We start from the raw sequence: 17,562 nt of genomic DNA, 5'->3' as shown, positions 1-17,562 counted from the left end.
CAACCCTGGATCTCAGCAGTAGTGGGAATATAATTTTCTACGATGCCACCTGAGCGCCCATGTACTTATTCAGTGTAAATAAAAAACACACACACACACACTGACATTTAGAATTTTCCTGAGGTCCTCAGACCTGGGTCAGCTCCTTACTTCTAATAACTGTCTGTGTTGTTTTTGGCTAAATGATGCAGGTGGGCAAGTGGATTTATCATATAGAAGTTTTTATGGTCAAATTAGTCCTAATGTTGCTGATTTATTTAAAACAAGAACTTTTTAGGTACTTTTAGGATAAAGTAATAAAAAAAACCCTGATGTTTCAGTTGCACTGGAACGCTGCTCTGGAACCCCACAGCTCCAGTCTAATCATATTCAGTGTTTAAATGACAAAAGCAGGAGAAGGTTCATGTGAACTTCAGAGGTGGGTGTTGTCAGTTATACATGTGCTAGTGTTATATTGTTGTAGTAGTGTACTGTACGTATATCGTTACATAAATGTACTAATAAGAGTGACTATTTTGGAGAACCACTAGAGGGAGACAGATTGCTGTTTTTTAACTGGAAATTTGTACACTTTATTTAATTGTGGATTTATTTTTGAATGAAATATAATTGCCTTTCGATCTATATATAATCAATCATAATGACGAAGTGGAAACATGTTTTTTAAAACTTGTCAAAAAACTGAAATCTCTTATTCACTGAAGTATTTAGATCATTAAAGTAGTACTAGAGGTGCATTAATTGGATTCTTGTATATACAGCTTCAATTTGAGAGACAAAAAAGAAAAACAAAAACACAAAGTGTGCTGGCCTTATGTACCAGAGAAAAAACCAGACTGGATCAAGTCTAACATTATGGTTTCAGGAAAAATGCAGGTTTCCCAACAGAGGAGCTGCCAAATATTTGAACATTAACAGCATTAGCAAGCAACTTACAATTGTGACTGAATAGAACAAAAGGTCCATACTCAGGAGGGTCCACACTCAGGGGGCCAACAGTGGGATTTTGGTTTGCAAAAACAGCAAATGGATATTAGGGAATTTATCAGACTCCAGTAAGTAACCAATTATGGGATTGATTTGGAGCAGCAGCGGTAATTAATTAAAGGTTATATTGACACATAGCTAAAATACATGCACACGTATTAATTATGAACTCACTGTAGTGTTACTACACTTTAAATCAAATAGTGAATGGTTGGGGATATTAAACATGTTAACTTGTTTAGATTTTCTCAAACAACAACATCTGGTTTGGCATGGTGTTCTTAACAAACATCAGTATCCACTCAGTTTGTGTTATCTGACTAAACAGAGCTAGACTGAAAGGAAATTCTATTTGTTAGGTTTATGCTGACTTTTTTGATTAGTGAAATCAGTATGATATTAACTTTATTTCCTGAGTTATATTAAAGAAATCTTCTTCTAAAGTAAATGTTTATGCAGTAGAGGAAAACTGTGTCTGTACTGAAACATGATGTTTGTCCTGTTTACGCTTTTAACCTCATCAGAGTTAGATTAACCATGAGGTAGAAATTCAGTTTAGAAAAGCCTGAGAGAATTATTTTACTCTACCACAGTAAAAGCTGCTTCTAAATGTTTCCTGTTTTTGGGAGAGTACCACTAATAGGGAAGGATGAAAGTTTATTATAAATAAATAAATGTGTTGCAGATGTTTATGCCTATGGCTCATAAACTCCTGAACTGCTGAAATTAGCTCCACTACCCCCGAATGAATACACACGTTCAGACACATGTTTATCATTTGATTATTTGCTGGTTGGTTTTACACTGATCAGCCATAACATTAAAACCACCTCCTTGTTTCTTACAAACATTGTTCATTTGATCAGCTACACTTACCAAATAGAAGCACTTTGTAGTTCTACAATTACTGACTGTAGTCCATCTGTTTCTCTGCATGCGTTGTTAGCCCCCTTTCATGCTGTTCCTCAATGGTCAGGACTCTCCCATGACCACTGCAGAGCAGGTATTATTTGGGTGGTGGATCATTCTCAGCACTGCAGTGACACTGTTATGGTGGTGGTGTGTTAGTGTGTGTTGTGCTGGTATGAGTGGATCAGACACAGCAGCGCTGCTGGAGTTTTTAAATACAGTGTCCACTCGCTGTCCACTCTATTAGACACTCCTACCTAGTTGGTCCACCTTGTAGATGTAAAGTCAGAGACGATCGCTCATCTATTGCTGCTGTTTGAGTTGGTCATCTTCAAACCTTCATCAGTGGTCACAGGACGCTGCCCACAGGGTGCTGTTGGCTGGATATTTTTGGTTGGTGGACTATTCTTAATCCAGCAGTGACAGTGAGGTGTTTAAAAACTCCATCAGTGCTGCTGTGTCTGATCCACTCAAACCAGCACAACACACACTAACACACCACCACCATGTCAGTGTCACTGCAGTGCTGAGAATGATCCACCACCTAAATAATACCTGCTCTGTGGTGGTCCTGTGGGGGTCCTGACCATTGAAGAACAGTATGAAAGTCGGCTAACAAAGTATGTAGAGAAACAGATGGACTACAGTCCATAATTGTAGAACTACAAAGTGCTTCTATATGTAAGTGGAGCTGATAAAATGGACAATGTGTGTAGAAAACAAGGAGGTGGTTTTAATGTTATGACTGATTGGTGTATTAGTTGAGAAGATTTGACTGTAAATACAGTCATTTACTGCAAGGAGATTGTTAAAAAGAACAGGGGTGAAAAGAATGAGTTATGACAACATGAGCTACTCAGTCCACCAGTGTGATAATACATGTTTTTGAATAAGATAGATAAAAGAGGAACTCTGTTTACATCTGGCAGTGAATAAAAAGGAGCAGAGCCACTCCATCAATAACAGAGCTGACATTCGGTGTGGCTTCATCTGTGCAGTTCTGTCCAGGGTGGTTACTCCATGACGTGTTATTCCTTTTTCTATCACCTTTTATCCATTGCAGCCTACGTATGTTTTTGTGTTTGTTTCCGTCTTTCTTTGTGTTTCTGTTTCTTCCCACCTCATATTTCATATTCCCTCTCCAGTAACCTTTTTGTTTGTGGCTTTTTACCCACAGTATTGTTCCACCTTGGTTTCCTGCAAATAGGGCTTGCAGGTTCAGGTCTACACCTGGCGCCTCAGCAGTAAGGCGTGACCTGCCTGTTACATACAGTAAAACAGTGAAAGAATGAATAAAAGGCAAATATTTTGAAAATAAGTCACAAAGAAGTCAAATAAAGTGATTCCACCAGGTGAGATTAATTTCCTGTTAAGCCAACAGACTTGAGGTGTGAAACCAGTCTAGGCGTCACCAGAAAGGATTGTTCTTATTGATTTGTCCCTGCTTGTCTAGAATCTGACTGGATTCAAAGGTTTGTATAACCTTATGACTAAAAAATACCAAGGAATGTGATTAATAACTATGAAGGATTTGGTAAAAAGTAAAACAGTTCAACCGTGTCCTTTTAAAAAAATACTAATAAATCTAAATGACACCAGATACATTTTTCTGAATGTGAGATTCATAGACTCTTTGCATCCTTTAAGTTGCTGGACATTAAAATCTATGGTCTTTAATATGTTTTTTGTAATTAATTAATTAATTAATTTTTGTAGTGCCTGTCCAGTCAAAAAGCATTCATGAGCTTGGGCACTAATGTAGGATAAGAAACCAACCCTGACCTACAGCTGACCTTGTAATTCACCTCAAAGGTTTTTAAAAGGATGAGGTCAAGGCTCTGTTCAGATCCCTGTAGTTCCTCCACACCAAACAAACCACATCTTCATGAACATCACTTTGTGTCCAGGATTATAGTCATGCTGGAACAGGAAAAGAACCTTCTGCAAGCGGGTGCCACAAAGTTGGAAGTGAAGTTCCTGCATTTACTATTTTGAGGGTTTTTCAAATTTGCTACAGGATGGTAAGAAGTAAAGAAAGTAAACAACCTGTTTTTCTGATTTCCATGATCCATGAACTGCATTTTATTCTCATCATGGTGGAACATGTCATGACATGATCTAGCTACCTTGCTAATAGCATGATGGCTTGGTTTGTCTGGTTTCACTACTACACTCAGTTCTTCTACAAACTTGTACTCAATCCAGAAATGATTCTGAGAGTCTTTATCTGTGCCATTTGCCTAAAAACTTTATTTAATTGACAAAAATACAAACAAAAAGATTTCCAACATTTTCACTGACCAACTTCATCGTACCCTGTAAACACCCAGATAAAGCATTGTTCAAAATAAAATGATATAAAATGTAATTAAATCAGTGTTTTCTTAATACCAAAGTACTGTTTACAATTCATTTATTGAGTTTTTATTTGAATACATTATTGCTGTATAGAATAAACTGTTCACAAAAAGTCATAAGGTACATGTCTTCACAAATCTTTTACTGTTTTTTTAGTTTTTCTGAGAGAACTGTAGTGAAACTTTTTCATGAACAGCTGTTATTCCTGCTGCTTTTAGTTCATTCTGCAAGTCATTTTAAGTTAGTGCTGGCCTTTCTTTTAGCTTCCATATGATTAGGATTAGGGTGAAACTGTTTAATTACAGTGTTCATTACAAGTAACATTTGATCTTTCACTTGTACATACAGGTTTATTTTTTTAGGGAAAGCATTTGGGATGATATATGACTAGTTTAGTGGTTAGGCTTAAAGTTTAGGGTTTTGGATTGGGGTTAGGGTTCAAGATTAAGGTCAGAGATTAGGTTTAGGGTTAGAGATTAGGGTTTGTGTTTGCGGTTTAGGATTAGATTAGGATTTGTGTGTAGTGTTAGGTTTAGGGTTGGGCTTAGGGTTGGAGATTAGGGTTTGTGTTTAGGCTTAGTGTTTAGGGTTAGAGTTTAGGGTTTGTTTTTAGGATTAGTGTTTAGGGTTAGAGTTTAGGGTTTGTTTTTAGGGTTAGTGTTTAGGCTGTAGGGTTAAGTTAGGGTTAGAGATTAGGTTTGTGTTTGTTAGGTTTAGGGTTAGAGTTTAGGTTTAAGGTTACTGAGAATATTGTAGTGATTTTTTTCACTTGAATAGCTACAACTCTTGCTGTTTTTGTGCTGGTTTGTGTGTCCAATTACAGTATGAATCATTCAATGTTGTTCTTAACCCCTTGGTTCACCAAGCTGGCTGAAATGAATGAAGGCACTTGATCTTTTTTACATTTAAAAACAATAACATAAATAGCTTTACACCAACCAAACAATTAAAGAGAACAGAGAGCTGGGAGTTTTAGTTTAGCTCTACATTGTAGTTGGACAGACTTGTGTAAAACAAGCCAGAGTATCAATAAAACACTAATCTAAGTAAATAGTAAGTAACACTAGGGGTAGTGTGTCAAGGTACTAGGTGCATTAACAAAGTGCTTTTTTGTTGTCGCTGTCCCATACGATGAGTCCGTATAGAGTGAGATCATTTGATCAGCGCTCATATGGAGAAGGTACTTGTCTTTTGGGACTGTGAGTGTGAATTGAAGGGGATTTCCACTTCATGTTGCTCCTGCCTTTCTGTTGACCTTCCCCTTTGGCTAATGTCTTTGGCTAATTTTAGCACGTTCCGTCTGAAGGACGCTCCCAAAAAGCCATAGAGTAGAGGGTTCAGGCAGCAATGGGTCAGAGCCAGACTTTCAGTGACCTGAGCTGCCCGGTCCAGCGCTTTACTCATTTCACAGTGGCTCACCAGCGAGTGTATCAGATCCAGGACTCTGCAGAACTTCACAATGTTGTATGGAAGCTGTGTGACCACAAAAACCCCAACCACAACTATCAACACACGGATGGTTGCCCATTTCTTTTCTCTGTTCTCTAGTGGAAGGTCAAGTAGCTTCCGCACCACATGGGAATAACAGTAGAGCATTATCAGCAATGGCACCAAGAAACTCAGCAGCACCTCCAGCACTTCCATGCTTACTTTAGCCTGAATGGCCATGGTTGAAGGATACACAGCCATACACACTTTCCCATCAGGAAGCTCCTTAATAGTGGAGAGCACCAAATCAGGAATTCCAAGAAGGAACACAATGGTCCATACCACCAGGCAGAGCTTGATGGACTGGTTCCTCCTAAACGCCTTACCCAGGAAAGTCTCTTTGAGTCCTGGACTTAGTGAAAAGTATCGGTCCAGGCTGATGCAAGCCAGAAGAAGCATGCTGCAGGAAAAGTTAATGGTGTACGAGGCTCTGACAATCTTGCACAGAAGCTCTCCAAGCTCCCAGCCCTGCACAGCAGCAGCAGCCCAGAAAGGTAGTGTTAACAGTAGCAGCAGGTCGGCCACGGCCAGGTGTACCATGAACGTATCCATCAATGTCTTGAGGCGCTTGAAATATGCATACACAGCCACCACTAGAGCATTTCCTGCAAGACCCACTACTAGAGATAACCCATATACAACCGGTAAGAAGATCTTTGAGAATAAGCGAACGTCCTCTTTTTGACAAATGGTTTGGTAGTCATCGTAGCTGAAGTTGTAGCTGATGTTTTCATGCTCACTATAGTCATAATACTCTCCCTCTGTATACTCCATTTTCCTTGTGAAGTCTAGATTTCTGAAAAATAAAAATGGCAAAAAAACAAACTGTAAGCTTGGCAAGCTACTTAAAAAATATGGAAAGCTAAGCTATATGTTAGTCTACATGTAAATTAATAAGTAAATTATACTTTAATGATGTAGCCAAATGGTGCAGACGTAAACCTCAGGGTTTAAACCCCCAGTGGTGCTATTGGGCAATCAGGCGTCTACATACAGACATGACTGGTTATGTCTGGGGAAGGAAAGGGGTATGGCTGAATGGCTGAAGCCCATGATGGGTTGGCGTTCTGCCCGGGTTTGTTATTGCACTGCCCAGTGATTCCACTGAACACAAACCACAACCATGACCAGTATAAGGCAGAGGTAAAACATGAAAATAATGATGATGACTGTAAACAGTATATCAATGTCCATAGTAACACAGGTTAGTTAAACTCAAGAGCATACAAGTGTTGGTTGCACTGGTATTTATCCATCTGGGTCCATTTTGTCTTTAGCTTTTGAGTGTTTAAACAGTTTTAGGTCTGACCACAGATCCTTGATTTGATCGTGGGCTGGGCTTCGACTTGGCCGGTTTACCACATTGAGGTTTCTTGTTTCAAAGCACTTCAGTTTAGGCTTAAAATCATAGTCCTTTTGACAATGGTAAACCTCTTCCCCTGTCTCAAGTGTCTTCAGACTGGAACAGGTTTCTTTGTTTAGTATTGCCTTCTATTTTACTCAATACATCTTGCCTTCAACCCTGACCAGTTTCCCATTCCTTGCTATTAAAAACATTTACACAGTATAATGCTGCCACCACAGTGCTTTGCTGTGGACATGTTGATCTTTGGATGACGACCAGTTGTAAGCTTTTTTTAAGGCCTCTTGTTGTGAATTTTCCATAAAGCCTAGCTTTGTGAAGTATTTAAGCTATGGCTGGCCTGTAAACAGCCTCACTTTTCTGAGCTGTGAATCCCTTTAGGTCTTTCAACTTATTATGTGAATTTAGGGGTTTCAAAGCAATTGAGTTAATTATGAATTAATACTTATTCTTTTAATTTGTCCATTTTGTAGATGCATGGCATGATATAATCCCAATTATGTTTTATTTTATTTCCACATTGTAACACTACAACAGTTAAGGTTGAATAGTCTTAACAGTAATACATAAGAATGAAAATAGCTTCTGTTGGGGTGTTTAATGCATCTCACTCTTAACAGAGAGAAATAACACAACATAGGAAAAGCATGTACATTTCTTCACAGACCATGGATTAACCCAGGTCCTCAAAATTCATGCTAGTTTGGGGCCCCAATTTATCAACCATGTCACTTACACCCTGTTTTAAAACTAAAGAAAGTGAGAAATACGTACACATTTTTACTTTACCAGCATGTACAGCTATTATTTAACTTAAGGTTAAAACCCAAACAAACAGATTTGCAAGATTATAAAAAAAAAATTCTGAACTTTTATCACTGTCAATATTAACAGAGTTCATTACCAGTGAGCTTTTTATTCAGAAGACCAATGCAGGTTTATTACATTTATAAAATCATATTGCAAGATTACCTAATTAGCCTACATTGACTACTTAACTAATAACTCACAAACATTTGTATATTCTATTTATTTGTGTATTTATTTAAAACATAATCCATTTAAACTGTCTTTGTCATCCATGTGTGTTCTAAATGAACTAAATTTCCCATGGATCACCGCGCTCATCAACGTACCTTCACATCACCTGGATAGAAGATTATTCAGCATTAACTGAGCTGGTAAGGTAAACGATAACTGTGGCTTGTCATTAAAACAATATTATTAAAAAAAATAAAAGAAAAATAACTTACTTTTAAAGAGCCTGAGCTAGAATAAACGTGAGCTGTGTTGTTGGACGGTACCGAGTGCTGCCCGCATAAACACTTGAGCATAAAAGTAAACACTTATAAACATTTAAGAAAAGTAAACACTTGTGCATAATCACTACATGTTTATGTTTTTGGTCAGCTTTGTTTGGTCAGCTTCATTTCATTCGTTAATATACATCCATTCCTGCATTTAAGGCCTGCAACACGTTCCAAAAAAAGTTGGGCTAGTAATGAGGTGAGAAAACTAAATAATTATGTTATTTTAAACAGGTGATGTCAACAGGTGATTGTATTAATGGTTTGGTACAAAAGCAGCATCCAGGAAAGGCTGAGACTTTGATGAGCAAAGATGATCAGAGGATCCAGTTTGTCCACAAATGTGTGAGAAAATTATTGACATGTTTAAAAACAATGAACCTCAAAGAAAGATTGGAAGGCATATTTCTCCCTCTACAGTGCATAATATCATTAAACCATTCAAGGAATCGGGAGGAATTTAAGTGCGTAAAGGCCAAGGGCACAAGCTTAAGCTGTACGCATGTGATCCTCGATCCCTCAGACGGCACTGCATCAAGAACCACCACTCAACAATGGGTGAGGGATTACTTTGGTAAACCTTTGTCAAGCACAAGCTACAATACGGAGTTACATGCACAAATGCCACTTAAAACTTTACTGTGCAAAAAAACAAGCCTTATGTTAACCATGTCCAGAAGCGGCATCGACTTCTCTGAGCTTGGAGGCATCTAGGATGGACCATCACACAGTGATTTGGGGTTGTAGTTCTAATTTAACTTTTTGGACAGTTTATTTGCCCTCAGGCTAACACACTTCTTCCAGCTTTTTATTTACAATTAACAAATGTATTCAAAAATATGCATTAATACTCATGATTAAAACAACTTTCAGACATTGGATGAGTTAGTAATTTACAAACTGTAATTCCAAATGATTCAAAAGCTTTTTCTTATTTATTTATGTTCATTATAACTTTTACTATATTATGTTTTGATGCTAATATAATGCATTAGAACAAATCAGTGCAACAAATTCAATTAAAATAAATTAGCATACAGAATAAGTAAAACACAGCATGTGTAATAAAACCAATCAATATAACTACAGTACTCTGTTTAACATCAACTATATTAAATCCTCATTTATTAGCATGCATTTTACCTTGTTTGTCTATGAAGAGCCAGAGATCAGTTTGCTCTGCTGCCACTAAGTGTATTCCAAACAAAATATAAGCTTTTTAAGTGTTCAGTTTGTAAAAGTGAAAGAGAGAGAGAGAGAGAATCAGAGGGAGGGAGGGAGGAATTTCACAAAACATGTGATGGTTTACAAAAAGTCTTATAAGAAAGAGGATCTAACTCAGCTGGTGTGGTGTGTTTACTGGATTAGGTTTGTAATATGGGCTTTTTTCTGTAAATCCCGTTTCCTGTCATTAAGAGGTTCCTGGTGTGACTGTTTATCTAAGTGTAATTACTAAGTTTTTATGTGATTGTGCTGTATGGAATTTGTTATGTTCCAAGGAAGATGTTGAGACAAAGAAAAACAAACACACACACTGATAAAACCTGAATATAATGTGAACACTGGCAGATCTGCAGGTCCTGAGGGCATTTTTACATGTAACTTTTTTTATTCTCTAGAAACTGGTTCAGGCGGCACGGTGGCTCAGTGGGTAGCACTGTCGCCTCACAGCAAGACGGTCCTGGGTTGGATCCTTTCTGTGTGGAGTTTGCATGTTCTCCCTGTGTCTGTGTGGGTTTCCTCCGGGAGCTCCGGTTTCCTCTCACAGTCCAAAGACGTGCAAGTGAGGTACACTGGAGATACAAAATTGTCCATGACTGTTTAACATTAAAACTTGTGAACTGATGAATGTTGTGTAATGAGTAACTACCGTTTCTGTCATGAATGCAACCAACGTGTAAAACATGACATTAAAATACTAATAAAATAAATAAATAAATAAATAAGAAACTGTTTCAGACCAGAATGAATAAAACCCTCTAGATATTTGATTTACTCTTTTAATTGTTGTTGCATATCTCACACCGAATGATTTCAGGTAATTATATAAAACATATTTGTATAAATAAATAACAGAATTTTTTGGGAAACAACTACTCTTGGTACCAAGCAGTTGCTCATTTAAATGAATTGGTTGCACCACTATTAGCAGCAACAGCTACAACCAAATTATTTTTTATATTTACATATTAGAATTTCCCTTTTTCATAAGACATACACTGAGGGGAAATCACTGCTTTACATACTGATACATATATTCACTTCAATCTACTTCAACAATGTACAAAACCCATTTCTGTAAAAACTGGGACATTTTATAGAATGTAATTAAAACAAATTTGTAAAGTGTTACAGTTTATATAACAAAAGTTAGATAAACAGTACAGTAGCCTAGTGGGTAGAGCTTTGGGCTATCAACTGAAAGGTTGAGCGTTCGAACCCCAGCTCTGCCATGCAGCCACTGTTGGGCCCTTGAACAAGGCCCTTAACCTTCCTGGCTCCAGGGGTGCCGTACAATGGCTGACCCTGCGCTCTGACCCCAGCTTCTAAACAAGCTGGAATATGCGAAGAAAGATGTATATGTATTTATGGTATTTTATTCTATTCCATAAAAGTACCAAGAAACGACTTTTAACGTTTTCACTGACCATCATAATTGTATTTGTAAATATAAACACAAAAGTTGAAACGGGGCAAAATAAAAGAGAAATGTTTATAGAATTTTTGTTACACCGTTTTGACACATTGCACAATAAGCAGGAACATGAGTACCTGGAACAGGAGGTCCCTTGGACCCATCTTGCTGTGCAGCAGTCCTAACTGTCTATGGTATTATAATCAGCCAAAAATATCACCTTCCATGTAATTCTGTCTCATACTGAAGCGTCAGTGGTGACAATAACAGACGAGATGATTTGTATAACTTTTTAACTTGTGTCTTGATTAATAGTTACAGGAATGATGAAGGAGGTAAATTGTGTTCCATCTACTCCTGTTAGAGATTTATTTCAGGGAATCTAGGCTAGGGCCACATGTGTGAATATTTTAAAGCTGAGCTCTAATTTCCTGGCATTAACTCCTAGCACCACCCAGATACCAGGTCATTTGTCAACCCTTTGTTACCCCCTCTTTCTGCTTCCCGGACCCAGAATCTCAGTCTTACTGGCTGTGTACTGTATATTACAGCTGTGCAACCTGACTGCTCTTATCAAATGAATTCACTGTAATTTCATGTATGTATGTATGTATGTATGTATGTATGTATAGACAGCTCCTGCAGCTGTATTAGTAATGTGGGAGCCTCTGTTTTCCCCCAAATTAGAACTTGTTTTTACCACTAAATTCCTATTATATATTTATTAGCACATATTTATTAATATTTATTAGATTTACCATTAGGAATACAACATAGAGGTTTCTTCTGAATTGGTCAGTTAGAATTGACTGAAGATAGAAGCTGATTTTTCTGAGAAGACAACCATCACAAAGTAAAGATGTATGAATAATGGCATTTCTTGGACTTTCTCTTGTAAACCCAAACGCCGCTTTTTGAGCTAAACTGTATTTTATTCTAAGCATTTAGAATTTCATATTAGTTGTCAACTAATATCCAGGGTATTCCTGTGCTGCGCCCAGTGGATCCCAGTAGAACTGGACCCGCCGCAACCCTGTCCATGATGACGCGGTTGATGTAAATATACGAACATTTGCTGCCACTTAGTGGTTTTTATTGGTAATGCACACAAGAACAACTAACAGAAAAGGAAAGATAAAAGTGCTGAATATCAGCTACATTTACAAAATATTTATTATATTTAATACTTTCAATATAAATTCGTTATAAATTTTCTTATATTAAATAAAATAAATTTAAAGGTAGTTTTATTGACATGACAAATATGGACATTTGTATTAACAAAGGCAGATTAAAAATAATAAAGTTAAGAAATAAAATGAACAAATGCAAATGCCTTAATAATAATAATGATGATGATAATAGTAACAACAGTATGTGTGTGTGTGTGTGTGTGTGTGTGTGTGTGTGTGTGTGTTGCTAGTGTACAGCTCTCTTGGTACTCCCCCAGTAGGTGAGTCAGTTTGTCGGGGTCTCAGAGGGAGTTAAAGTTGGAAATAATTGTGTTGAATTTGGCAAAGAATTAGGTTCAGATGTTCAAATGTAGTGGTATTTATTTATAAGTACAAAAGTCAAATTCAGCTCCAGAGTGTATTTTCTGAGATACCTATTTACTGGTACTATACACTACAGATCCCTCTCAGTCTAAAGAGCGTAAGTATTGCTGGGCACTGATGTTGGTCAGGCTGTTTAGTGGGGCTGATGTCAGGGCTCTGTGCTAGTTATTGGAGTTTCTTTGAACTTAGCTTTTCTTCTAAGCAATTGGGGGTTAAGGGTCTTGCTCAAGGGTCCAACTGTGGGAACCTGCGTGGCAGTGTGGGGCTTGAAACAGCGACTCTTTGATTACTAGTCGAGATCACTAGTAACCACTAGACTACAACTGCCCTTAATAGAGCTTGCTTTGTACATGCTGGAACAGCATCCCTAAATGGTTGCTCCAATGTAGGAAGCAGATGATTTCTTTAATATCATTGATTCATTACACATAAATAAATAATATATTGCATTTTTGTAATAACCACCTTATTAAAGTAATTGTCTATAATATATTTGCTTAACATCTAAACTCTTAGTAACAGATTTGACAAAGTTAGTTGAAAACTATTCACCATTCCTTGTCCTTTGTATAGACAGGACAGACAGTTTCCTGGCCACTGAGGATTCCTGAGCCTCTTTTTGTTTTTGTCTGACTGTCTTATAGCCTGAAGCAGCTCAGAGACGAAGAGCTCATTAAAGCAACCTGTCGTCTGTCTCTTCTAATGTAGTCTATGCTGCCTCACTGCTGCTTCTGTTTCTCCTGCTGACCAGTAAAGAGTATTAAGAGAACATTTGGTTCCTCTGGGACTTTAGTTTTTTGTATTGGCAACATCTGTGAGTTGCTTTTGTGAATTGCAAAAGCTCTGGGTGGAGAAATGGCGATAAACAAGTACATGAAATGCAAAGCTAGCAACTGGCTAAGATAACTATCATAAACTGACAAACCATCAAACCGACATACAAAAAAACAAACAAAAGAAAATTTATGATGGTTAACAAACTATTATTTTACATGGGGGCGGCACGGTGGCTTAGTGGGAAGCACTGTCAAGAAGGTCCTGGGTTTGGTGAGGTGGTTCCAGGTGGGGTGACCTGGATCATTTCTGTGTGGAGTTAGCATGTTCTCTCTGTGTCTGTGTGGGTTTCCTCCGGGAGCTCTGTTTCTGTCATAAATAAACCAGTGTGTAAAACATGAAGTTAAAATCCTAATAAATAATTACAATTATTGTAGATGGTCAACTATTTTAATTAACCAGAGCTGTCCAAGAAGGAATGTTTTAGAAAGGAGGGACCCATAACCCCCATATCCACAAACAATATTCATGGCTACAGCCTTGCTCTAAAAAACATTACACCTTACTATATAGGACACTTCTTTTCTAAAAATGGGTATTAAGTACAGTCTATTATTCAAAATGAACCTTATTTATCAAGTACGTAAACATAAGAAGCAGCAAACTCACTTGAGTCAATACATTCAATGTATTTCATTTTATTTTTATCAATACGTTGAATATTAGTCAATATAAGAACCGTTTAATAAGAATAGGGCTTAAATTAATGTGATTGGATTGGATTATAACAAGTTTACCTGCATCAACAGTTAATTCCTACTTTGTGTGAGTGTATACTGCATTTATTGTGTTTATTTATTAAGTTACACCATATTTATTTATTACAATAGAAAGGTATAAAAGGTTCAGTACAGAGCACAGAAAGATCATTTGTACCAACAACCATCCCTAATTACAGACAAATCCAAACTCTCATCAACCAGTCGTACAAGAAACCATAAACTTATAAAAGAACTCAAATTAGGGAATTATTTTTCCTCACAAATATTACATTCAACTACTGAGGAACTATTCTATAAATCACTAAAACCCTAAGACTGCAATGAATTACAAATGTATGCACATCCTTGGCTAATAATCAGTTATGCAGTTTTAATAAAAGCAGTTTTCCCCTCATATGTTCTTGGTGCTATACTTAATTATTAGTTGTACATAATACAGGCAGAACATATGAGCTATTAACATGTTAATTAACATGTTTATCTTTCGCTGGTTTCTTTACATCCAGAGGTATCTGCGGTGCAGACATCTAAAGAAAAAACAGAACATAGAGAAAAATAATGAAAAACATAAACTGGTTTAAACAGAAGAATATAGCAGGTCTGGGACCTTACACTCAGCAGGGAGAAAGCTCCTGCATTGTTCTTCTTTTTCTTCTTCCTTTCTTTTTGTCTGCGTGGTCTTGATCTGTGTTTCTAATAAAACAAGGCTATAAGTTATGTAACCACATGCAATCACAATACCATATTTTACATCACTTCAGAAGATCAAGAGGAACATAATTCATGGACTGAACTGTCTTACCGTCAGTGTGAGGTCAGGCTCTTGATATTCCAGTTCCAGTCCAAACGCTGGAGCCTGCCAAGAATACACCCAAATCAAGTTATTAGTTATTATCAAACGAGATTTGTCAAACATACCTATCTCTTAAACACATGTTAAATCATTGATTTTGAATAAGATTAATAATACAAATGAATGGATCCTTGAAAAAATCACTTGAAGCCCAAGCTTGCTTATTGTGGATGCTATATGAGAGGAACAGATTCATTGAAAAAGACAATTATGTCTAGAAGATAACAGAGTAAAAGGTAAAAGCATACAATCCATATGGTCAACATGATTCTGAATTATTATTAATATTATTATTATTATTATTATTAATAAATCAAGGATTACCTTTGCTGTCTTGTACATTGGCACTTTATTGTTACATTAAGTATGAGCTGCGTATATCATAATCTTTGCACCAAAAAAAAAAAAAATCATCAATATAAATCATACAGTTGAGTTGGAGTGATTTGTCAAACAGGATAAAAGGTTTTTATGTTTATGTTTTTAAGTTCTCTGCACTTTGCATTATAGCTTAAAAATATTCAAATTGCCGATCCCAGCTGCAAAAATAAAAGGGCAAATTTGTAATGTAAAGCTACCACCACCATATTTTACAATAGGTATGTTATCTGATTGGTAGCTTTGTACCACACATAGCAATTAAATTTCAAGACTTTCTGCCATGTTTTGGGGGTCTTCCAAGTAAAGCAAGGATATGCATTTTTAGGAAGCACACAAACACTGATTTCCGCCACAGCCACTATTTTACAACAGTGTCTATGTCACTGATTCTAATGAGTGCTTTTCTAGTTTGGTTCAGTTTCTTTACTTCCTGACAGACAGACAGACAGACAGACAGATTTATTCATTTATTAGAATTTTAATGTCATGTTTTACACACTTTGGTTACATTCATGACAGGACAGGTAATTAGTGCTTACATATTCATGTGTGTTTAATGTCAAACACAGTCATGGACACAGTCATGGACAATTTAGTATCTCCAATTAACCTGGCTGTACGTCTTTGGACTGTGGGAGGAATATGGAGCTCCCGGAGGAAACCCACACAGACACGGGGAGAACATGCAAACTCTACACAGTAAGAATCAGTAAGAATCTTAAACTGGTTTAAGATCAACCAAAAACTTTTCTGTATCAAAAATGTACAGACAATGAAAAAGTACAACACTTTTAAAGCCATATAAACTGGTAAACTCTATAGAAGTTTAGTTCTTACCCCTGCCTGATGCATTTCCCCGGGTGTTAAAGAGATTCGATTCGGTTCAGCACTGAGAATTTCTGTATTGCTTCCATGTTCTTTTCCATGACTGAAGCACAGAAGACAGAACAGCAGTCCCAGCACCCCGAGCACAACTTTTTCTGCCATATTGAAACACTACAAACTAACACTGCCCTCCTGCTTTATACTCTCCAGCCTAATCACTAACAGATGCAGAAATCTGGACAGAAAGAGTAAACAGCTACTCCCAGAGGAACCCTCTTGTAAACATGTGGTGCTATCTAAGCTTGGCTGTGTGCAATTTACTTTTATCTTACATTCTTGGAAGAGTCTTTGTAAAAATCTTGATTCTGAATGTTTAATACAGGTTAAAAATAATGTTTTATCATTGTTTTGTTATAGTGTTCTGTTACTGCATGTTGTCTAAAATGAGTTTAGTGTTGAGGAACTGCAGTAGCCTGCACAGCCCAGGCCCCACTAAACACATTAGGGATGAATCTGAATGTTGACTGCAAGCCAGACCTTCTCATAAATGTTCTCTTTGATAAATTGACACACATTTCTACAGAAAAACATTAACATTGAGAAATACCTTTCTAGAAAAATGAGGACTGCTGAAGCATAGCTTAAAACCAAAACATCCACATTTATGGACACCGGATCTGGGGTTTTGATGCCATTTTATAATGGACTGATTTAAGTTTATTATTAAATATGCTTTTAAAAATTCATGCATATCTAACTCCTGTGTCCTGAACTGTGGGTTCAGGAGGACACTTTCCATCTTCACTATTATTCTTCCTTAGCTCTCTTTGTTGAGTGTGCACAGTTGTGCATTTGGAATAGACCTGTTCTGTGTCCACATAAATACCTGAAACAATGTGCTTTTACTAAAAATACAGATGCATTGCTGAAACTAAGCACTTTCAGTTTTATTATTACTCAGTGAGAGAGATAGAGAGAGGAAATATGTGGACTTTGGCTGTTTGCACAATTGTTCACCCATCTGATTTCAAATACATGTGACAAGGCTTTGCAAGAATTAAAAAGTCCATCAGGCTTTACATAATCTTAGTGAAACAAGCTGCTTCTTACACAGTATATGGCCAAAAGTAAATGGACACTCCTTCTAGCTAATGAGTTCAGGTGTTCAGCCACACTCAGTGCTAACTGAGAAGTGCTAAAAACAACTATGTAAAATAAATTGCATTGTTTTAACTTTCTCTTTCTTGTCTCAGTGCACAAAGCAGGGACTATAAAGACAAGTTTTGGCAAGTTTGGTGTGCTAGAACTCAAGTGGCCTGCAGAATCTGGTTTTCAACATTTGGG

At 37.0% G+C, this 17,562-nt stretch overlaps 1 protein-coding gene across 1 annotated transcript; it reads right to left on the bottom strand.

The window, feature by feature from the left end:
* Positions 1 to 5,421: 5,421 nt before the first annotated feature.
* ackr4a (atypical chemokine receptor 4a) lies at positions 5,422 to 6,531 on the bottom strand. Its single transcript, XM_062992977.1, has one exon. It carries the CDS (start codon positions 6,514 to 6,516, stop codon positions 5,422 to 5,424), a length of 1,095 nt encoding a protein of 364 aa, XP_062849047.1. The 5' UTR covers positions 6,517 to 6,531.
* Positions 6,532 to 17,562: the final 11,031 nt, after the last annotated feature.

Source organism: Trichomycterus rosablanca, chromosome 4 (assembly GCF_030014385.1).
Source record: "Trichomycterus rosablanca isolate fTriRos1 chromosome 4, fTriRos1.hap1, whole genome shotgun sequence".
NCBI lineage: Eukaryota > Metazoa > Chordata > Actinopteri > Siluriformes > Trichomycteridae > Trichomycterus > Trichomycterus rosablanca.
This window is presented reverse-complemented; position numbering and strand designations above follow the sequence as displayed.